Source organism: Corticium candelabrum, chromosome 22 (assembly GCF_963422355.1).
Source record: "Corticium candelabrum chromosome 22, ooCorCand1.1, whole genome shotgun sequence".
Lineage (NCBI taxonomy): Eukaryota > Metazoa > Porifera > Homoscleromorpha > Homosclerophorida > Plakinidae > Corticium > Corticium candelabrum.
The window spans coordinates 5,313,075-5,335,623 of NC_085106.1; the positions used below are offsets into that span (position 1 = coordinate 5,313,075).

At 41.8% G+C, this 22,549-nt stretch overlaps 3 protein-coding genes across 5 annotated transcripts; 2 read left to right on the top strand and 1 right to left on the bottom strand.

The window, feature by feature from the left end:
* The first annotated feature begins 3,574 nt into the window (after window positions 1-3,574).
* Window positions 3,575-4,502, top strand: LOC134197606 (uncharacterized). The gene is made up of 4 exons (XM_062666952.1): window positions 3,575-3,698; window positions 3,826-3,920; window positions 3,998-4,109; window positions 4,204-4,502. Exons 1-4 carry the CDS (start codon window positions 3,606-3,608, stop codon window positions 4,297-4,299), a joined length of 396 nt encoding a protein of 131 aa, XP_062522936.1. The 5' UTR covers window positions 3,575-3,605; the 3' UTR covers window positions 4,300-4,502.
* A 3,509-nt stretch (window positions 4,503-8,011) lies between these two features.
* On the top strand, window positions 8,012-9,274 carry LOC134197338 (uncharacterized). 2 transcript variants are annotated; one of them, XM_062666637.1, is made up of 4 exons: window positions 8,012-8,373; window positions 8,431-8,622; window positions 8,687-8,924; window positions 8,982-9,274. In XM_062666637.1, exons 1-4 carry the CDS (start codon window positions 8,323-8,325, stop codon window positions 9,197-9,199), a joined length of 699 nt encoding a protein of 232 aa, XP_062522621.1. In that variant the 5' UTR covers window positions 8,012-8,322; the 3' UTR covers window positions 9,200-9,274. The 2 variants fall into 2 exon arrangements, with proteins under 2 accessions (XP_062522621.1, XP_062522622.1); XM_062666638.1 differs by having other exon boundaries at window positions 8,017-8,392; window positions 8,471-8,622.
* An 86-nt stretch (window positions 9,275-9,360) lies between these two features.
* LOC134197337 (RNA/RNP complex-1-interacting phosphatase homolog) lies at window positions 9,361-22,512 on the bottom strand. 2 transcript variants are annotated; one of them, XM_062666635.1, is made up of 10 exons: window positions 22,473-22,512; window positions 22,335-22,416; window positions 12,381-12,430; window positions 12,225-12,324; window positions 10,715-10,794; window positions 10,625-10,662; window positions 10,479-10,554; window positions 10,361-10,407; window positions 10,157-10,232; window positions 9,361-10,094 (listed from the first exon to the last, which is right to left on the bottom strand). In XM_062666635.1, exons 1-10 carry the CDS (start codon window positions 22,490-22,492, stop codon window positions 9,623-9,625), a joined length of 1,041 nt encoding a protein of 346 aa, XP_062522619.1. In that variant the 5' UTR covers window positions 22,493-22,512; the 3' UTR covers window positions 9,361-9,622. The 2 variants fall into 2 exon arrangements, with proteins under 2 accessions (XP_062522619.1, XP_062522620.1); XM_062666636.1 differs by lacking the exon at window positions 22,473-22,512 and having other exon boundaries at window positions 12,225-12,308; window positions 22,335-22,417.
* Between the last annotated feature and the right edge of the window lie 37 nt (window positions 22,513-22,549).

The window sequence follows — 22,549 nt, forward strand, 5'->3', positions numbered from 1 at the left end:
CAATCTGAAGTTGTAGGACTCTGGTTGACGCTAATGTTGACTCAATAAAGATGTCCTTTGGCGCAAGCATTCTTTCTAAATGATCTAACTCTCTTTCAACTATTTCTTATGCCGTGGTACAAGGTCATTACACTTGGTACCCGGATATTACCCGGATAACGTTTTTGTAATAGTGTTTATTGTCTTTCGTTTGCCTTAAAGACGAAAAGAATTGATGAAAGTAGAGATAAGAGTAGGATCTACTTTCTTGCACATTTGAGTGCGTTTGAAGACGATATTAGAGTAGGCGTGTCTTGGTTGCCATGGATACCTAATGCACTTTCTTGGGCTCATTTCGACACCAAACTACACATTCTCTAGCTAAAGAAATGTGGATCTGTTATCCTCAGTACGCTGTCTAGCAATTCCAATCATGAAACAAAAGTCGGAGAGTGGTGGCCAACGAGCGAAGCGAATTGGAGGACCTGGATCACGGACTATAAGTGCCGCAGTTCTATACTGGACACAGCTAAGAGTGAATTTCTGCGATACTGGAACTGCAAACCCTTTCCATTGGTCCCCGACAGCTAATCAGTCTTGCTCTATCTTCTCTTGTAGTTGCGGTGGAATAGTGGACACAGATGGTTACCATTTACTTACCTGTAAGCATAGTGGCAGTCTTGTTTGAGAACATAACCTTGTTTCAGAGTGGTGCAAATGTTTGAGAGACCTTCAACTTCATTTATAAGAAAAAGCCAAGAAAATCAGTATCTCAACAGTGATGATCAAACTGACATCTTTGTTTATGATACAAGGTTTGGGGTCAATGTTGATTTAGATGTCTTACTGGCATGCCCATTCAGCAAAGACACCATCAACCAAACAGCTAAGAAGATAGATTTGCAGCTACCAAAAGAGAGAAGAAGAAGATCAAAAAAAAAGAGAAATACTTGTATTCAAGCCAAGAGCATTCTAGCCTTTATCATGCAACATTTATTCCACTGGCTTTTGATCATTGTGGTTGTTGGGGAAAAGAGGCAGAGTCATACCTGGACCACCTAGCAAGAAGAGTAAGAAACCAGGATGGGAGGCTTAATGAAGTTCACTTTGTTTGACAGTGGAGGAATAGATTGTCAGTGTGCTTACAGAAATCGAACTCTAATGTCATCAAGAGAAATTGAGAGCAACCTCTGAGGCAAGGAAAGAAGACTGAGATGACACTGAATTAGACATTCGGAACTTTATTTATTAGTTGCATGTTACTGTTGTTTCCTACAGTAGGTTTTTTGTATTAGACTGTCCGATGTTGTTTTAGCTTCACTTTCATGTAGAGTTAAGTTCTTTATCAATAGTGAATACATTTGACTGACAGACTAGTGCTGGTCTTGCACCTTCATGTATTGACACTCAGGATATTAATTAGCTATAAAGCATCCTACTCGAAGTAAAGAGGTCTCATCAAAAGATGCTTCAAAGCTGGATTCACTTGCGTTGCACAAGGAGTCTTTGTTCCAACTCATCCAAAAGTCACCTAGTGGTTTTGGAACAAGACCATCTGGTTGGTGCTACGAACATTTACAACATTTGCTGAGAAGCCCTGTTACTGCAAAATTGTTGTATCATTGTTATTCAGCCATTGCTTCTGGTAATATCCCTGAGCTGGCTGTTTTCCAGCTCCAGGCTAATTGTGTTGCCAAAAGTAGAGATGTTTGGTCTGTTGCAATAGGAGAGGTTTTGAAGAGAATTTCAGCTAAAGCTTTATGTTATCAGTTAAAAGCTAAGTTTTTCAATTTCTTTGCTCCAATTCAGCATGGTATGGCTACAGAAGGTGGTAGTGTTTTATAGTTGCTTGCCATGTGTAATTGCTGCTAGATGCTAATCCTGATTGGGTGCTCTTACAAACCGACATGTCCAATTAATGCCTTCAACTCTGTTAGCAGATCTCATTTGTTGGACCAAGTGGGACCAGATTCCGCAGCTTTGACATAATTTTGACTAATATAGGGCTCAAGTTCTTTTAGAACTCCCAATGTCTTTATCCCATTTGTGGACATTGGAACAGGAAAGAGCTTTGCAGTCTTAAAATCAGAGCCAGCCAGACAAACAGATTAGTCAAATCGTAGTGTAATTTTGAAAGCTTCAGGACCATAATGGTCTATAATGGTCCATAATGGTCCTGTGGACGTTTTTTTAGTTGCTCATGATGTAAGTGTCTGATTTAAATGGAAAATATATGTATTGACAGACAGATGGATAGACAGACTGACAGACAAACAGACATTGGGTCTCTGGAACATTTTGAATAGTTTTGGCTGTAATAGCATTCATTTATGAAAATATATGAGACAAACATAGAAACAGATAAGTGGATGACTGCACTGCTCTTTGACTTGCTTTAAGCATACTTGCTTTATATTATGTAAACAGGTAGACAGTTCACACATAGAAAGCAACGAAGACACAGACAGAGATGCTAACTGCCATTCATGAGACAGGATATGGGCAAGAGCAGATGCATTGACAACTAGGGTATTACAGACATGCAGATAGTGGAAACAGCGATACAGAAAGATGGACAGGCTGAGGGATGAGTACAGTAAGTCAGGTATTAAAATGTTGAAATAACTCTCTACACCATTTCCAGATCAAATTCGTTCATAGTCACTTCAAATTGTGTTATGTCAATTCAAATTCTACTTGTCAGTTCAAATTCATACGTTATCAGTTCAAGTTCATACTTTGTCATTTCAAATTGGCATTATGTCAAGTCAAATTTGTTCACAGTCATTTCAAATTCGCTACTGATGCATCAATTGCACACAATAGATTGAAACCGGATATAGATGCACTTTATTCTGTAAACTGAGCAATTACACTGCATCACACAAACGATGTTCTAGCACTACAGTACACGATGAAGCACAACACCAACAGTACACAATGAAGCACAACACCGAATTGATTAGGTCATCTCATGTCAACTTCCAAGAGGGAGATCACATCTGTTTATATTACATAAAGGTTGGCCAGTGCCTTTGACAAAAGCAACGGACAACCAGCAATAGAAGTGGATCTAAAGTTGATTCAACTGCTTCTTTAGCAATTTTTTCATAATTTGCCATTTATGTGCAACCTGCATCTGTTGGCCGGTGGGTGTTGTACAGAGATTCTGTCTTCTTGAGACTGCCTTCACAAATAGCCTAATTAGTAAACTACGTCAGGAGTTTGCTGAATAGCTTAACGCACATCCAAATTGAGAATACTGACTAACTACGTAGGAGCAGTGCAATTGACATGACTCTACACATAATTAGCACAACACAGTGAATTTGAAATGACTCATGACAGATTTGAAATGACTGTGAATGAATTGGATTTGACATAATGCCAATTTGAAATGACAACTATGAACTTGAACTGATAACATATGATTTTTGAACTGACAAAGTACCAACTTGAAGTGACTATGAACGAATTTGATCTGGAAAGGGTGTAGTTTGAATCTGAAATTCAAACTTAAAATGTGCTAACTTACTATGCATATGGATAAGACTGACAAAATGTAAGACAAATACCAGAGTCACAGATAGAAGGGTTCAAACTATCTTGCAGTAGACATACCTGTTATGCATGTCAATCTTATGTATAACTTTCGTTTTTTGCAGCCTCTGCGACATAGAAAGCCAACTTCACTTAAAAGCTCACTTTCAGATGATGAGGTATTTATTTGATTCTACATAGTTTTATTGAGCATTCCCATTTCAACACTAATATCTATCTATGTGCATGAAATATGGAGTCTCATATCAAAGCAGTAGACTGAATTCGGTTCCTTATTTTGCTTAGGTTTATGAAGCAAACCGGTTGAGACGTAATGATCCTTCATTGTGGACAGTTAACACACTTGCTCGTATGTTTAATGTTAAACCAGTTATAATATCGTAAGTTTGTCAACATACCTACCATTATATGATAAAAATATGTATAGTGCTTATATCTTGCTTATGTTCATATACAGGCGACTAACACGTATACCGAATGAAAGGAAACAAGAGCTAGATGATCTTACAAAGAGGCTGTTTTACATGAAACCATACAAGCGACACAAATACAAATCAGAACTTGAAAAGGTGATATAAGTAGTATTAATCGCACATAACACTGCACTTTTATTTTGGCACTACCCATAGAAAGTAAATGGTTGGCTTTGTTGGGATTGTGTAGTCACGGCAGGAACGGTTAAGGCAAGCTCTACATATGAGACAGCAGGTTACGAAGAAAAATGAGCTACCCATTGATCAGAACGAGACTTCAGATTGATCTGTCAATAATACTATTGAAATCACAGGCTTGTGTACTGTACAGTGCCATGTATGTTGCAATTGCATTGTGTTTCTCGTGTGAACGTGTTTTGAGCTTCGCCCTCCCATATTCCTTACTGTTGGGAGAGTAAGTATCGTAGTACACAGAAGTCTGCTAGAGCGTGTCCGCAGTAGTGACTGTAAACATGTTTAGAACTTAGCATGTCCGCATTACCACTAGGTGGCAGCCTAACAACTTTTGCAGACGCGCGTACCGTTAACAACCTATCGTAATGACTCCAGTATCCCCAACCTCCGCAATAAACTGGCTGCCGACTGCTACTTCCACCAACTGTAGACAGGATAGAAGCCTACTCTACTGGCAAGTGACTGGTGCTTCCGTCCCATCAGTCGCTTCACTCCCCCTCGGCGTAGAGCCTCAATTTAACCAATCGGCACAGTTTACAGAAGTTGCTGGAGTACTACGAGAAGTACAGTGTAGTACAGTCACAATACGTCACTTGCAAAGCTAGGTTGGGGTCTACACAGAGCCGTATAGATAGTTCTTCTCCGGGCGTGCAAGAGGACCTGGGTGCGAGGCTAGGTCTACGCAGAGACATATCTCTCTATGTAGGGATGCGACGATTCTAAAATGGCCACCCATACAAAAGTATCAAAACACGTGCTGTACAGAGACTGTTCTGATCATGGGGATTATTCTGTGCTGTACAGGGACTATTTTGATTACGGAGATTATTCTGTTCATGGGGACTATTCTGATCATATTTGCTCCTATTCTGTTCACCGGGGACTATTTTGTTCATGCAATTTGATCCCACCCTAGCGGGGACTATCTTGTTCACTGGAGACTATTCTGTTCAAGTGAACAGAAAAGTCCCCGGTGAACAGGATAGTCCCTGCTATAGTGGGGACTATTCTGTTCACGGCGACCATTCTGTTCACGGCGACTATTCTGTTCACGGCGACTATTCTGTTCACAGCGACTATCTGCATGTTCACTAGAGATTCTGTTCACTAGCTGCACACTTTTGCTCATTGTCAACAGTCCATACGCACAACACTTACCCTAATCTAGCTCTTGCTCAATTTAGCTATCTAGCTAGGACGCTTTGCTGTACGATACGTGGCTGACAACAGTATCATATCGTAGACTCTTCCAATGTGCTCAATCTAATATGGTGGTCCTCTCTGGTGTATACAGATAATAGGAATGTGTGTATTACAACTAATAATTTTCTGATTGTCCATGTGTGATTATGTAATTCATAGATAAGTATGATATCTATACTGTACAGAAATTTGGCGAGTGGTTGGAAGAAGCTAATGAATTTACAGCAACTATAGTGTTTATATATATATATATATATATATATATATATATATATATATATATGGTGCAATGCATACTAAGTTGCATTGGTAAAAGGGATGGTTGTAAGCAAGCAGCAGCAAGCCATCTAGGGTAGGGAAATTAATTGAAGATTGAAACTGTGATCTAGCATTACTATTTTTCTCATACACAACGAACAAGAACACATTTTTAGAATATTTAAATTGTGTGTGTGTGTGTGTGTGTGCGCATGCGTGCGTACATACAAAACTGTACATTTAATATTCACACAGACACACACACTCAATTTAAATATTATAAAAATGTGTTCTTGCTCATTGTGTACGAGAAAAATAGTAATGCTAGATCACAGTCTCAATCTTCAATTAATTTCCCTAGTACTGTAGATGACTTGCTGCTGCTTGTTTACAACCATCCCTGTTACCAACGCAACTTACTATGCATTACACTATATATATATATATATATATATATATATATATATATATATATATATATATATATATATAGTATTAAACCATATATTTGTATATAATACAGATAACACAGATAACACATATCCGCCCTAAGGACGGATATATATATATATATATATATATATATATATATATATATATATATATATATATATATATATATATATATATACATATATACTAGGATCCATGGCCCGTCCTTCGTACGGGCAAGATATTGTAGTGTAAAGATAGGTCTGTGGACACGTCACGTGCAATCTTTGTTGCGAGGTCCCAGATATGCTGAATGAATTCGAATCTTGCTCTTCGCGCTTGTTTCGATAGAAATCAACACACTCCCCGTGTAGCGCTTGCTGCAGAAAACGTGTAGGTTGGATTCGGTGCAAATGCGATCAGAATTTGGAGAGAAACGCAAGCGATAGAAGAGTAGGTTTCGTCGGCAAGAGATATTCGATTGCTCGAAGCTTTGCGAAGGACGGCGATGCATAGGGTCTATACGGGACTGGTGCGGGCGTGTGTTCGAATGAACTGCAATGTGTAGCGTTTGCGTCGTCGAGAGAAATTTTACGCGTGGGTCGATCCCTCGAGAGGGGACCCGGTGCATTATTTTTATTATTTTTTACGCAAACCTTCCTCTGTGCGTACCGAGTGTGCGTGCCGATTTCGGTTGCGAACGGACAAAAGACGTGGCCGCCAAACGCGAACATACATACACACACACACACACACACACACACACACACACACACACACACACACACACACACACACACACAGACAATTTGAGCTTTCTATATTAGATACACTATAGTTGCTGTACATTCACTAGCTTCTTCCAACCACTCGCCAAATTTCTGTACAGTATAGATATCATACTTAGTGCGTGATCACCGACATCCGCATGTAATGATTATATGCTAATACGATTAGGCCAACCTTAGCGCAAAGTGTAAATTCAGTCGGTATCCGTGTTAAATTCAGTCGTTACGTTCAGTCGGACGTTAGACGACTCTGTTAGTTAAATTCAGTCTGGCGTTGAAACAACAATGTATAAGTGTCCTCAATCACTTGGCTAGGTCTAGACTTTTCTAGCACGCGTACCACTAGCCCCGCGGGAGGAGAGAAGAAAGCACAGCTCTATTGTAAGTGACTTCGGAAGAGGCACGACTGCTCAAATTTAAAAACATATCCGCTCCAGTCAAAACCACCGCTCAAGAAAATGGCCAATCAGCGCTGTAGACAACTGCAAACGTCAATGAGTACTTTGTAATTCCGTGAATCCGCTGCGAGTAGCTGCTAGTCGTGCGTGGAGCTTCGAATTTCGCGATGAAAATTCGCGATGCGCGCATCCGCTGTGACTCGATCGTCCGGATTCGATGCGACTTGCCGCGAAATCGCGACAAAACTTCGCCGTGAATTCTCCGCAAGACTCTGTGTAGTAGACGTGATCATGAAGTCGTCGAGAATGCAGCTGGCTGGCTAGTGTAGATGTCGGAGCATCGGTTTGAACAAACGGCTCTACTAGGTGTCGTTACTACCGTTGACAGGCGCAGAATACAAACCACGACGTGTAGGGACGTGAGTTGCGTGAAGAGCGCACTACAAGTCGTCGTTTGTGTAGAGTGTAGTCTTTGGTAGACAGCAGTTACGCATGAGATGTCTTCGTTGACTACAGCTGTAATTGGAAGGGTATGCATTATGAAACTGAACACTAATGCTGGTCTAGGACCAACCGCAATATATTGAGAAGAGGCGGTACCATCCCAGACACGATTTTGTATCGGCGCTACACGGGTCTGGGAGGCCGAGGCTTACCGGATTCAGTAAAGTCATTTATTTTCTACGTTCTCCCGTTCGTTTGTAGTCGGCTGGAAGCAAACAGCTTCTGACAAGATACCATGAGCCATCTGCAGCTGGTGGTACGTAGTGAACGGGGTATTATCGATTAACATGAACACCGCCTATTTCCGAAGTTAATTAGAATACAGACTGCTTTCTTCTCTCCTCCCACTCTACCCTCCCATCACGTGCAGAAAGCAATCTGGAAATACAGTACACCTACTGACGCAGCAACTGCTGACTGCTACTATTTACACGTGTACATGCCACGTTGCCGTGATTGTAGTGGCATGTGATGTCCTACACGTAACAGAGTCACAGAACGTTTCTGTCATTTCGCAGCGCTTGCAGCGTGATGGGGATATCAGTAGGAAGACTTTTCCGCAAATGGACACACAAGAAAGAAGTGAGAATCCTCATGATGGGTTAGTGAGTCCACATGAAAATTGTATTGCACCTGTAGTACAGCAAACGACGCTTACAAGTTTCGTTTACTCCTGCAGGTTTAGATGCTGCGGGCAAAACAACAGTGCTCTACAAACTGAAACTTGGTGAGGTTGTGACCACCATTCCAACTATAGGTTTCAATGTAGAAACAGTCCAGTACAAAAATATCAACTTCACATCTTGGGATGTAGGAGGACGTGACAAAATTGTAAGCTATTACTAGAGGTCTGTCAAACAACCGAACAGATATATAAATGTTTCTATGTATATAGCGTCCTCTGTGGAGGCACTACTTTCAACAAACAGATGCAGTTGTGTTTGTTGTGGACAGTAACGATAGAGAACGTTTGCCAGACTCTAGAGAAGAATTGCATATGCTGCTGAAAGAGGAACAATTAGAAAATGCCTTGATCCTTGTTGTTGCTAACAAACAAGATCTACCCAATGCTTTGTCTGTAAATGAAATCCAGAAAGAGCTTGGACTGGACAAGCTGTCAAGCCACACTTGGTGTATGATTTCTGTTGTTGATATCCTATTGTTCAACTGTGAAATTGTAATGTTTATAGTTATTCAAGGTGCTGTTGCAACTGCTGGGTATGGACTATATGAAGGCCTCGATTGGCTGGTTAGCCAGCTAGGATATCGAGCCGTCAAAAAGTCTGTCCTAGAGCCAGTGACAGAAACAGTAAGCGGAGCAAAAGAGGAAGGCTGGAAGTGCTTCTCGTATCTCAAAAATGTTTCTTCAAAATTGATAAAAATGCTACCAGAAGCCATGATAAAGTGAACGCAAAGACAATGTAAAACATTTTGATTTTTGCTTTTCAGGATAGTACACACAATATAATACATTTCTACTGCATATTTGCTGATTTACTACCTGCGATTTAGTACCTGCAGAGTACAAATGTACACTATGTTGCCAGTTAATGTAGGAATAGACTGCAATTGCATTATGATCATGTTCTTAATTACACTTAGCTAGGACATGCTAAAATACAAGCGAAACAACGGGTGTTTGTGCTGATTTTGAGAGTGCTGCACACTATGTTAAGCTAGTAGCATACAGTGCAATAGGATACATGGACCAACACGTGCTTACAATTACTCTGTGAAGCACATGATGTCTAATACACGAACATGTGAAGCTAAAATTCACTCAGTGTTCACCAACAGTAAAAAGTTGCAATGCAAATTGCCTCTCGTCAGGTCAGTAAGGTGCCCAGCGTCTAGAATGGTCTTTATAAGCCTTTGATCGACCAACAGGAGAGGGTCTTGAATACACGTCAGAGTGTGATCTCTCTCCATGCCACCGGTTGCTCTGAGACCATTTGTGTGATCTACTCTGTCTAGAGCTATCCCTGTCTGTATCCAACAAAAACTTGCTACTGTTTCGACTATTCTTGCCATAGTCTGACCGACCATCTCGACCGTAGTATGACTGACTATTTCGGCCATAGTACAACTGATTACGTCGACCATCGTCTGAGTACCTGCTCTCTCTTTCAAATGCCTCCTTTTTGTCTACCAATTTGAAATCACCACATTGCGTTGACCAGTCTCCACTACTTGCTACGTCCGACTGCCTTCCTTTACCCACCCAGTCATCTCTCTTCACGTACTTGTTACTGCCTGGCCTGAAGGCCTGGCCAAAGTCCCGTCGTTTCTTGGAATATTGGCATCTTGTAATAGAAAACATGGCAGTCAAGGCAAAAAGTACGCACCAACAACTTCTACTTCATACTTCTCTGCAGCTATCTGATGCAACGCTGTAACGTAGTGGTTCTTTTCAACTGCATATCCTCTGCTTTTTTCAAATGCTGCAGCAAACATAAATTAGAATACTGAAACACATTTGTCAAAGACCAAAATAGAGATGTTTGTACGTAAAGTACAAGGAGATGTCTTTACTAATCAGCAGTTCTGAGTATCAACACTAAAAAATAACCTGCAAGAGCTGATGTATCGTCCATTCGTTCGTGTTTCATCAAATATCTGTTTCATTACAACAACAATTCATACACTCAACGTTGGCCCATTCACAATGTGTCATGCTACTGCATTACCTGCACACTAAATAGCCTGTTCTGTTAATGCCATGTGTGCAATGAACAGCGATAACTTTTTTCCTGCCACAGCTACCTGTATAGCATATAACAATTTTACCTATCAAACTTGCAACAACAACAAAATTACTATGCAGAAACATCACCGTTTTCTGCAAGGAACTGCTGGACATGCTCTTCAAACCTAAACAAACGTCATACAAATATAAGAAAGTGCAAGTTCAGGTTGATCTAACTCTTCATAAATCCTATCAGATGGCACCTCTTGACCAGGGCATTTGATTTTTACGTGTTTTACTCCATGAGACAAAAACACCTGGAAAAATGAACACAATGATAAGCAACCCAAATGAAACTATGAACAGATCAGGGCAGTGCATGCTGCAAATTATTAAGTCTTCTGCCATACTTTAGCTAGTACCTATTCTTACCAGTGCGTTTGACTTAGACTGCTGAAATTGTCAAGTTGCAGTCAGCCTTGAAGATCACGTTGCAGATTGCTGCATAAATTAATGTTACCAATAATTGCCACATGCCATAATAATTAACGTCAAAGTGACTTGTCATGTATTTCATCCTTAGTAATCCATGGCTAAGTGCACACACACAGGGAGTTCAAAGTCAAAACTAGCAAGTACACAATGCAACAGATTTGTTGCACTCTAAAGTAGAAATTGACATGCACCTTGCACCTATTTATGTCAAAATCTGATCAGACATACACACAAATATACAATACACAAACAAACAAATGTATGTATGTATATTTGTTCTCGCACCAATACAATACAGGTACAGTGCCCACAGGCAGTAAAGAACAGATACCGTATAAGATGAAACATTGGCGGGAATTTATATTGGGTTTGCTAAAAATTGACGGACAAAGCATATTGGCGGATTGTATTTTGGTGGTTGTTTGATAACTGACATATGTCCTTCATCCATAGCCTCATGCATGGCCTATTCATAGACACAACAGACGGCAAGCAGGATTACCTACCATCTTGTCGCTTCATCCGTGTGACGTACCGCCACTTTGCAATTAGATAGCTGATCCACGTGCCTGATGACGTCAACATATCCTGGTGACAAAATTAGTGGTGGATTTTATATTGGCGGTTCCTGAAAAATCGGCCAATCTGCCAAAATAAATTCCCTGCCACTATTTCATCTTATAGGGTATGCAGAAGAGAAAAAAAGAAAGATCAGAGCACAACCAGATCAAAGAAAAAAGAAGATCAGTGTACAAATATTTAACCTGTGACATATATTTTACCATTCATTAAAATAGGCTGCTGAAAAATTAAATTCACAATAAATATTATGTTGGTTCTGTAAACTGTAACGTACTCTGAGAAACCCAAGTCATTCGTTATTGTACACTAGTTTCCATATTAAAGTATCTTCACTGCACCCCTTCTGGTTGCCTCCAAAACAGTGTCCTATTTCTGCAGAAGTTAGCATACTTGTAAATAACTGCTTGCCAGATGACAGCAATAAAAGTTAAAATATTTAGTGTTGCTGACTCTTGGAGTCTCCAAATTTTGCTCATGTGTATGGCAATAGACCTTCCATGGACACATCAGCTTGCAAAAGACCACACTCTACTACACATTCACTACTGCACAAAAGCTAGAACCGTCGTAGCAGTTAAATCAACCTAATAACATTTGCTGATGACTTGCTTGTGGTTGGACTATTACAAATGTTGCTTATTTGTCATTTACCATGTAACGAAGAGCTTACTTGTGGATTGTAATATCGAGTTGTAAACGTAAGGTCAATAATCATGCCCAATTCACAGCCACGCTCTTGAAGCTTCTTGATAAACTGAGTTGGAGTAAACCTTACATGTCAGCACGTCTAAGCATACACAACATGCATAGTGAACCATTGCCTCACTCTTCATTGCGAGTTAGTCCATTAACATTTCGTGAACTTCTGCTAAAACCCTATGGAAAACACAAAATACTGCAAAGCAATCATTTAATAATGGTGTGTGTGTGTGTGTGTGTGTGTGTGTGTGTGTGTGTGTGTGTGTGTGTGTGTGTGTGTGTACATGACGAGTACTAATGACTGGCGACATCCAACTGCTTTGACAGAGTATTGCAGACTGAGAACACTAACAAAGATAGACAGCTGTTGAAGAAATGCGTAATGCCTGGTGGAGTGCCAGAGAACATAAGAAAGCAAAGATGTCACAACAGCTAGGCCATGACTGGCATTTAGTCAAGGAGCTTAGGCTTCGATTAGTTAACAATCAGGCTTCTAAGCCTTCCTCATTCAGCATCCTCCCTAAGAATAAGTCCATCCTTTCAAATAACACCGGTACGCTTCAATGCTGGGCAGAACACTTTCTGCTAATTCTTGCTCATCGAGCTGCCAGTTGAACACCAATGCACTGTCAAACATAACTGTAGCCACCTTACAGAGAATTATCAGATGATCAAGACCTGTCTGTCCCAGCCTTTATCTGAAAAGAATATTCAAGTAGCTATTACAATTACAGTTGGGTGAAGTTGAAACCACTAGCTGGCTCATCTTGCTGTTCAACTGGAGCAGTGAGAGTATCATTTCAAACTGACTGAACCATCCCTTGTCCCTCTTCACCGGTCTGACTGAGACAACTACCGGAGGGGGAGATTACCCTCTTGAGCTCCCCCAGCAAGGTTTTTTATCACAATACTACTGAACAGGATCAAACCCAGAGCTGACATCTTTCTGCATGAGAAACAGAAAGTGTGGTTTTCGCAAAGATGGGGATGCACTGACGAAGTCTTTTCTCTCAGGGTATTGATGAAAAAAGCGAGAGAGTACCATCATCCTCTACATCTGTTTTGTAGACTTCCGCAAGACCTATGACTCAGTCAATAAAGCTGCTCTCTGGTCGGTATCCTACTGTTACACCATCTGCCTTCTCACATCATCAAACTTTGCACAGCAACACTTCTGCTGCTATCAGGACCAACAATAAAGATACTATGTTGCAGATATGAAATTCATCTGCTAATGAAACATTAACGTAGACTATGGTATTCACCAACTTTTAGTAAAACCTCTCTAAGAGCGTGTTCACACCGGGCCTAATCATGATTAGTTTGGCGTTAGTGCACTAATTCACTCGTTCACACCAGTCCTAATCATGATTAGTGTAACGCAATTCTAATGCTGTAATGAGTAGTATTACAACCACATTCGTGGCATTAGTGGCTACATGTGACTTTGGCACGTGAGGTAGTATACAAGAAGACCATAACGTCGATGTTTCTGATGTGGTGTTGTATATTTAAACGAACAAACGCAGCAACAACATGGCGACGTATACAGGAGCGCAGGCAGATGTCTACTACATGCATGCCTGTACATGTGACAACTTCCGCCATCCTTGAAGGAGCTGCCAGAAAAAGCAAACTAAATGTCTCCCTCTTCAAAACCTAAAGCAATGGATTCATCAAGACAATTCACGCAAATTCTTGCCAAATATGGCAGATGAGGCTAATTACACTCACGTGCCCACGTGACTTACTAATCATAGTTAGTGGTGTGAATGCGCTTGCGTTAAAGTAGTCTCGCATAGCCAGACCCATTTCTGCCGCATCATTCTTCTCGGTGAAATGGGGTCTGGTGAACAGGCTTTGATGTCGCTGTGTGCCGTGTAGCCAGAAATCGGCTATCTAAAGACCGGATTTGGTTTCTTAAACGCTTCACTAAAGACCAGACTGGTATGCAAGCAGTGCAATCCTATCTCATTAGCTTCTCTTGTTTCGTAAAGAACAACTCGAAGACTACAGCTAGAGTCATTGCTGTTTGTGAAATCTGCATGTCTACAGCAACAATTAATTAAACGTGGCCACGGGAACGTTGACGTCGACAGGCTAGGCTTCCATCTCCTACGCAATCTGTCACGATCGACGTCGTACATAGCGTTTGTGCACTTGTGTCACAACGGAGACTGAATGCGAACATACTCGATGTAAAGCAATGCACAAAACACGTGAGATGATTACCCAAACACAGAAAGACGACTCATCTTGTTTCGATATCGATGATGTCAGCTCCAAGCCCTTCAATTCCAGTACCAGATATCGCTCACTCTGGACTGTCCGCGGTCGCTTTAGATGTCAAAACAGCAAACAGCATCGAGTACGTTCGCATCCATTCAGTGCGTTCGCATTCAGTCGCCGTTATGTCTGTTTCTGCCTTGTTGCAACGAGCAAGGCATATGAATCTAAAAGTAGTCTACTTTCTATCAGTCTAGCATTAAACTTCCACAAGCAAACTGACAGCTGCTGCATAAGGTGGTTGTAGGCCAGTGAAAACTGAGTGTTGTTTGAAGTAATTTTGGTAGCAATGGTTCTCAAAGTTTCCAGGCTGGCAGGAGTTCAAGCTCCAAATGATTCCACTACCAGAGGATACAGAGTGCACCAGAAGAGGACACTAAGAGCGTATTCACAATCATGATTAGTTTGGCATTACTGCACTAACGTCATTCGTTCACACCGGTCCTAATCATGATTAGTGTAACACCATTCTAACGCCGTACAGAGTAGTATTGCAACCGCATTGTGGCGTTAGTAACTTAGTGGTTGCACGTGACTTTGGCACGTGAGGTAGTACACAAGAAGAGCATGTCGCCAATGTTTCTGACGTGGTGTTCTATGTTTAAACGTACAAACGCAGCAACAACATGGAGACGTATACAGAAGCGCAGGCAGATGTATACTATGTACATGCCTGTACATGTAACAACTTCCTGTCGTTCCTGAAGGAGCTGCCAGAGAAAGCAAAGTAAATGTTTCCCTCTTCAAAACCTAAAGCAATGGATTCGTCAAAACAATCCATGTAAATTCTTGCCAGCTATGACGGATGAAACTGTCAAGGCCAATTACACTCGCGTGCCCACGTGACTTACTAATCATAGTTAGCCTAATCATAGTTAGTCCTGATGTCGGTGTGAACATGCTCTAAGTCATCATATTTGGTGTTTTTCTCAATCTCCCCGGTCAGACCGCCGGCACCTGTGACAGTTGCTGAACTTCACACAAATATATGCTGGAACAAATTACGTATGCTTATATCAAAGAAAGCAGAATGACCAGTCAAAAAATTGAGGTGGAAGATGTCTCCAGGGCAATCACAGGTGTCCGACGAGAATCTTCGCTCCTTTGAAGTGCCTTTTTCATCAATAAAGCATTGAAGATAACGTCTCTGAGAGTGTTGTGACATTTTGACCATAAATTAGTCTGATGGCAGCCAAGATGGTCACCAAAGCTGTCAATTAACTGACCACACTTGCAACTTACTGCAGAAGGATGTAATGGAGAAAGAGTTATGCCCAACCATAAATGAACAGCAACACAGAACTCATGCCTGGTCATGGAAAGGCTAAGGTTTGGGTTAGGGACAGTTCTTAGCCACGCTCCAGTATGTGGTTCAGAAATTGTGTCAAGTCTGGCTTGGTCTCTCAGAGCGCAAGAAAGTTTGAGGGTTTCATACTACTATCAACTATCAACTTGAGACTGAAGTGTGTGTTGTGATGGTGAATCTACATTACAATTGGACTCAAAAAATTCTGGAGAAATTCTGGAGAAATTCTTCTTTAGCGCTAGATTCACTATCAATTAGAAAGCCTGACTTCTCAAAAGTTGCCAAGTGAAGAACGTGACTGACCAAGTGTCTAGTACAATTACAGCTGCTAATAAAAGCAATACTAGCTGATCCATAAGCCTCTCATAGACCCAGACCTCCACATTTGATGGGTAGTGTTGCTTGAAGCCAAGCTTCGTCCGAAACAAATGAATGAGTTATGACCTCAAGCGAGTGGTGCAGGCCTTTGTCAAACAGCAGTTGTTGAGTTGCCTTTCCAAGAGCGACCGTGCGAAGGTGATTAATTTTAGGTAGAGCCAAGCAGCTTCGAAGTAAATGCAATTCCATCTGTGGGTAGTTGATATCTATGACACACTTCTGAGCTTCCAAAACTTTGCCTATTCGATGTTGGAAAGCCTGATCATAAAATTCACCAGAGCCAAAGATTGGAGAACCCAATAACTCAACACCACTATCCCTGGGCAAAACGCTGACTTCTGGAGCCAATTCAGGAAAAGACTGTGTGCCAGTGGGCCGAAAGACCTCATATTCGCTTAGGTTCAAGTGTAAACCATCTTTGAACCATTTAACTGCAAGGCACTGAGTAGTGGCAATATGGATTCTCGTGTTCCTATGAAAGTGGCATCATCTAGGTACTAGATCTGCAAGAGTAGATTCGAAACTTTGTCGGGAATATCATCCAGCAAATCCAAAACCACCAAAGAGAACAACAATGGTCCCAGAGGATCACCTTGCTGCACCCCAGCCTTTGAAAGAATACAATAGCTGCCAAACCAAAGTTCATCTGCACACTGATATGACCAGTAAGTCCAAGAAAATAAATCAGGTAGCTCCTTGTATAGTCGAGAAAGAAAGGACTGTCTACGGCATTCATTAAAGGCGTTTGCCATGTCTACTTTCAGACAGCACAACTTATCTTCTGATAATGAAGAAATACATGATCATGTTGTATGTACAGCTGCTTCCAAGCCACCCCTGATACCAACACCTGTACTTGACCATAAGGTAAAAATATGTCTCCAAGATGTGGTCTAGCGGTTGCACAACATGATTGACTTGCAAGCCTCCGTAGAGTCTCCCTTACTGCAATAGGCCTGAAACTTCCCAGTTTCATCTTTAAGGCTATGACTGGCTCCTACAAGCCATGGTGCTGTACAGCAGGTAGATTGCCGGCTAATATTGTATCCATCAGGAGGTGAGATTGTTCAAAGAGGATTGGGCTGTAGGTGCTATTGTGCCACTTATTGCATCAAACAGGTGTTGAGCTCTAAGCTGAGATCCACCTGGGCTGCTACTTCTTAGAAAGGCCTGAAACCCTAAGAGAACATCTCTGTTCTCCATCAGTAGAGAAGGAGGAATGTCTTTGACCAAAAAGGAAGATCATGATCACGATGTCGAGATGTAAGATCATCAAGGCTTGAGAATCGTCATGACTTGCACAGCCTTGAGACAACAAGGAACGTACAGCGTCACCATAGCGCCCTTCCTGTGCTAACTTGATACAACGACGCACATTACCTTTTCTGACATCAGCATGAGCAGCTCGACAACTATTGCTAGCTTCAGCTCTGGCAGCTAACCACAAAGAAACAAAATCTCCTTTCTGCCACTGTTTCAGGCAAGAAGTCAAAACACTTTTGATTGAGAAACACTTCTTTTTTCCACATTGAGGTGGAACAAGTACAACAGACTTGGAAATGCCCACAGTCGAATAAAGCATAGAACACCTACAGTGGCGCATAGATAAAATTCTTGACAAGAAGTTCAGCAAGAAGAAGACGTACTGACTTTGGGATGAGAGCAACTGTAAAACAGGAAAGTCATCATATCATTGATAACAGCATCAAATATTGAGGAAACAACACAGTCATGTGAGTCAAGAGCTGCGACTGCTGCCAGACTGTGTAAAACAATGTCAAAAGTGGAGAAGCAAGAATCTGCTTCAGAAATATCACATTGAAAGTCTTTCTGAGTATCCATGACAATGGTCTCAACATCTGCTGTATTCGATGCAACTTTGTCAGAGACAGACACCTGAGCGAGAGAATCAGACAAACTCGCAGCATTCAACCACTTGGAGGCCGGTGGATATTGTATTATTCCACTACAACGAGAGCGGTTGGGTCCAAATGAGTGATGACATCTAGACCAGCATCTTTCGTAACAGAAACCACAATCCGAGCAGACACGACAACGGTGTTCTTCAAGAAAGTTCGTACTTGGAAACAACTGATACTGACGTGAACTAAATTAATGTGTTGCCACAAGGCGAAAGTGTCCCTTGAAGTGCTGGAACAAACTGGGCACTCCGCAATGGTCATTTGATAATCAGCTATCAGGTCTATAGAAACGACTTCCAAATGACTCTTGATGATTCTCGATCAATTGGAAGATGATAAAGAGTGTGCAGACCTTAGAACGGCATAAAATGACAGACCAAATTTCAAACCGCTGACGTCATGCCACATCTGGGACACCAGTCAATATGAAGTGGAATATTTCACTTATTCTAATCAAATACTGGAGAATGATTGGTGCAGACGAAGCTAGAGTGCTACAATGTGTCTTAGTTCCCCTAATTCTTTCTTGATACTTCTCTGTTCTTAGTCAGGACCTGGGCTACGCCTGTCGTGTGCATTGTCACACAGCAATGGATCTCAAGCCAATTCACTTCAATGCCTGAAGTCACTTTCTACCCAGCAAACTTAGCAAACCACCAGACACAACTATCAAACAAGCTTTCGCTCTCCTTTCTCAGTTTTTATATCCACTTGCACATCACCATGAAGTTCCACTGCTTTGCCTGCATAGTGTAGTAATCAGTTTGATGTCAGATGTTGTGATAACTGACCGGTCGTCCAAAAAACTCCATGTGGTCTCACTACTTACACTCACTTATGCCTGTGGCTATCTCCATACTAAGACATTTCCCCTGTGTTCTTGCCTTAGTGGTAAAGGGTACTACTACCTCACTCTTCTTGATCAACATGATGGTCGAAGCTGCTCTGCTTGGTTGTCAAATTCCTCCTCCATACAGCGAGCTTTTGCTTGTCCAGGTGCCTGTGACATCTTTCCAGGTGAGTATTTACCTTTTGATTGACACAGGTCACATGTGCCCCACCTTGCAGCAGCCATAACATAAGACAAACTCAGAAAGGCAGTTACTTAGTGCCATAGTCTGACCTGTATGATAGCACAGTTCGATTCGGATATGGTACATGTGCAGTTACCTTATGCACTGCTTCTTTCGCTTTCACTGATGGTGAAAGAATGCTGGGCTTCATTTCTTCCATGTTTAGCTCTGCTGTCTATGTTGATAGCACCAGCTCCAGTGCCCTAACAAAACATCAAGTCCTATTCTAACAAATACACAACACTACATCAGCTCACTGGCTATCCCCACAAAAGGCTAGCTTTCTGTAACATGGCATGCAGAGCTGTCCAGTATTATTGCCAGTGCTCAGCCAATTACTGCAACTCAGATGTACAGTTGCTATGACAGCGACTCAAACCTTTAGTGATTCCTGCTATTGAATCTAAATCACTGAATGATTACTGATGGTTTCAAATTGAATGCTGTTGTAGCAACTGGCTCAACTTGTCAGACTAGCTAGTCCACTGGTTACTGGGTGTCAATAAACTGCGTAGCAGACGATATGTGCGTGGTCCAACAAAGTTCAGCAGAATTGCCCATTGTTTCTCGTTGTTCTTCACCTCAGTGGCTGCAAGGTAGTGGTTTGCCATGTACAGTCACCATTTCTCCACTGACTTGTCTAACTCGTTGTATACACCAGCCATCCTCGTCTCCAAAATTGTAATGACTCCACTAGCACTGCTACAGACCTGTCGTCTACAGCCACACCTAGAACTGATCTGGAATACCCATACTGCCACTACACCACAGTCTTCTATCACACTGCTAACTTCAGCTCCAGGATTACCCTTTGCTACATGGGAAGAAAACTGCTTGTAGAGCATTGAGAGACCATGAATCAAGCAAATGTCTGCGAGATAAAGATTGAAAGACAATCAAGAAGTTCAAACCCTCACCAGAGGAAACAAGTGAAGACAATGCCAGCATACATATTTGATATATTGTTTAAACATGCATAATTGGTATATTGTTTAAACATGCGGCAAATTCTGACAGCACTGTTGTGGCTTTAGAAGAATGCTTTGGCTTAAGATTTACTTATGTCAGTCACCATAATTTGCTGGGATGTTTAGTACTGGAAACTAGAAAAGTCTGCAGAATCAAAAGTAGCCATTGACATACGTGATCCCAACATTGATGCCAATGCTTTAATTTGAGAGTGGCATTAGGATCGATGTAGAGTATAGGGAACGTGTTGACTTGTCATCAGGCAAGAAGGAAATGAGGTTAGGTCTAGATGAACAATCATTTCTGATATTGTCACTTGATCCACCCATGAGATTTCCTTTGTAAAACTTGGCAATGGCTTAGCCTCGTCCTTAGGTATTTGCCTCGCTCCTCCATGCAGTGCTTGTGCGTCACATGACTAGGCTGATGTCACAGCCTCACTTCTTCTCGCATGACTACTGTCTGTTCCCCATAAGCGTGAACTCGGAAGTGAGTAATGAAGTAGAGGTCACACCAGGTGTGCTTATTAGAGCACTAAGAGCTGCTCCAGTTGGACCATGTTATACCAATTATCTTAAATGGTTCCAGTTGCTGATCGGTTGGTCTTACAAGATAATTGGATAATAGCCATTGCTCCACCCGTTTCTGCTTGATATGCACAAGTATTATCCTTCCGTTTGGTTTGCAGGAAAGGCCTAGATAATTTGATAAACAGAAATGCCAAACCTAGCGGTTTCTAACGATACCAAGATCATCGCAAAAGTCCACTAAACAGCAGAGATATTGATGACTTTCAAAGTTCACACTTATGGGGAACAGACAGTAGGCTGATGTCATAGTCTCACTTCTTCTCAAGTGAGGCTGTGACGTCAGCCTAGTCATCTGACATGACGCACAAGCGCTGCACGGAGGAGAGAAGAGGTGAGACTGTGACGTCAGCCTAGTCATGTGATGCACAAGCACTGCACAGAGGAGCGAGGCAAACACCTGAGGACGAAGCTCAGTCTAAGTTGATTGCAAACTATGCATTGAACATGCAACAGCTTGCATCTACGGTCAAAACTGTAAGCAGAGTCCCGTATCTAGTTTGGATACCGTCTAGATTTGGGCGCCAGATCTTGGTCCAACGCAATTGTCTAAGTATGAAATCTAGGGCAATGTAGAGACGTTAGGTAACTATTGAAATACATAGAAACATGACAAGGCCTGTCCACACTTGCAACTCGATCAGATAGCGATCCATCCAATCCACATCGCGAGGTGGCTTCGATCGCAATCCGATCGGTTGAATCCAATTATAAATAGTGGGCGTTACCTTCACGTACACTACGCGTGTAGTCGGAACATCTAGCACTCCTCGCTCGTCTTTGTTCTCGCTCACCTTACGTCGCTGTATCAGCGCTTTCCACAAGCAAAGAAGCCACACGTACACATCGATCATCAGTCACGTGGTATCGAAATAAGGCAGAGGTATCGTTTTTCAAAGTGCAGTGTGGACGCTTGCTATCCCAATCCGATCTCGATCAGCAGGATCGAGATCCGATCTCAATCAGCAGGATCGAGATCGAATCGCGATCCATTCTGGTCTAGTGTGGACAGGCCTTTAACAGTTGATTTTAGCACTAGACGTCGAGATTCCATGCTCAAAATCTTTACAGAGTGTCTAAATTTGCTCAGAAAATGACGAGCGTATCAGGCATCCGAAACTAGAGGGCGCGACGTCACCCAACTCTGACGACTACCACGGCTACGCACGGAACACGACGCTGCCGACACGATTGTTTAGAAGATGATATGTTAGGCTACTGCAACAAATAGATTCGGTTTGTGTCTGTGCTTTGGTAGCTCTACACGAGAGGCCATCCGAAACTAGAGGTATTTGTCCTGGTCTAAAGGTAGGGCGTGGAAGAGCTTTAGTCGAGTCTCGTTCTCGCTAGGCCAAATCCATTGATTGTCACGGATCAAGAATAGTTACCTAACGTCTCTCTGTTGCCATATATTTCATACTTAGACAATATCGTTGGACCAAGATCTCGTGTCCGAATCTAGACGGTATCCGAAACTAGATACTCTACATAATGCTTTAACGCTAGAGAACTAAATAAAAGATGAACAAGCACAACTATGATCAATGTAGTTGCAGCTACCTCAGAAAGCGGTGTTTTGATTGGTAACAACGTGGCACCGCAAATGTGGAGTGGATTACGAAAAGGAGCATACTCCAACCATCTATTACGTAGTATATCAGCTCAAGATGCACACACAACTTCTACGTAGCCACTCACCCGTCAGGAATAGTCCACATCGTAAACGCAAACTTGTCTTTTTTTGCGCATGCGCATGTGCATAGACCAATAACCTG

Bases quoted from the DNA above. Each gene is read 5' to 3' on its own strand.
- LOC134197606 (XM_062666952.1), top strand. From the start codon at position 3,606: ATGCATGTCAATCTTATGTATAACTTTCGTTTTTTGCAGCCTCTGCGA. The intron at 3,921-3,997 runs GTAAGTTTGTCA...GTTCATATACAG, and splicing joins GTTAAACCAGTTATAATATC to GCGACTAACACGTATACCGA. The intron at 4,110-4,203 runs GTGATATAAGTA...GGGATTGTGTAG, and splicing joins ACAAATCAGAACTTGAAAAG to TCACGGCAGGAACGGTTAAG.
- LOC134197337 (XM_062666635.1), bottom strand. From the start codon at position 22,492: ATGTGGACTATTCCTGACGG. The intron at 10,795-12,224 runs GTAAGCTCTTCG...TCATTTTTCCAG, and splicing joins CTCGATATTACAATCCACAA to GTGTTTTTGTCTCATGGAGT. The intron at 10,095-10,156 runs GTATGAAGTAGA...TTCTATTACAAG, and splicing joins CATCAGATAGCTGCAGAGAA to ATGCCAATATTCCAAGAAAC.
- LOC134197338 (XM_062666637.1), top strand. From the start codon at position 8,323: ATGGGGATATCAGTAGGAAGACTTTTCCGCAAATGGACACACAAGAAA. The intron at 8,374-8,430 runs GTGAGAATCCTC...TTGCACCTGTAG, and splicing joins AATGGACACACAAGAAAGAA to TACAGCAAACGACGCTTACA. The intron at 8,623-8,686 runs GTAAGCTATTAC...CTATGTATATAG, and splicing joins TAGGAGGACGTGACAAAATT to CGTCCTCTGTGGAGGCACTA.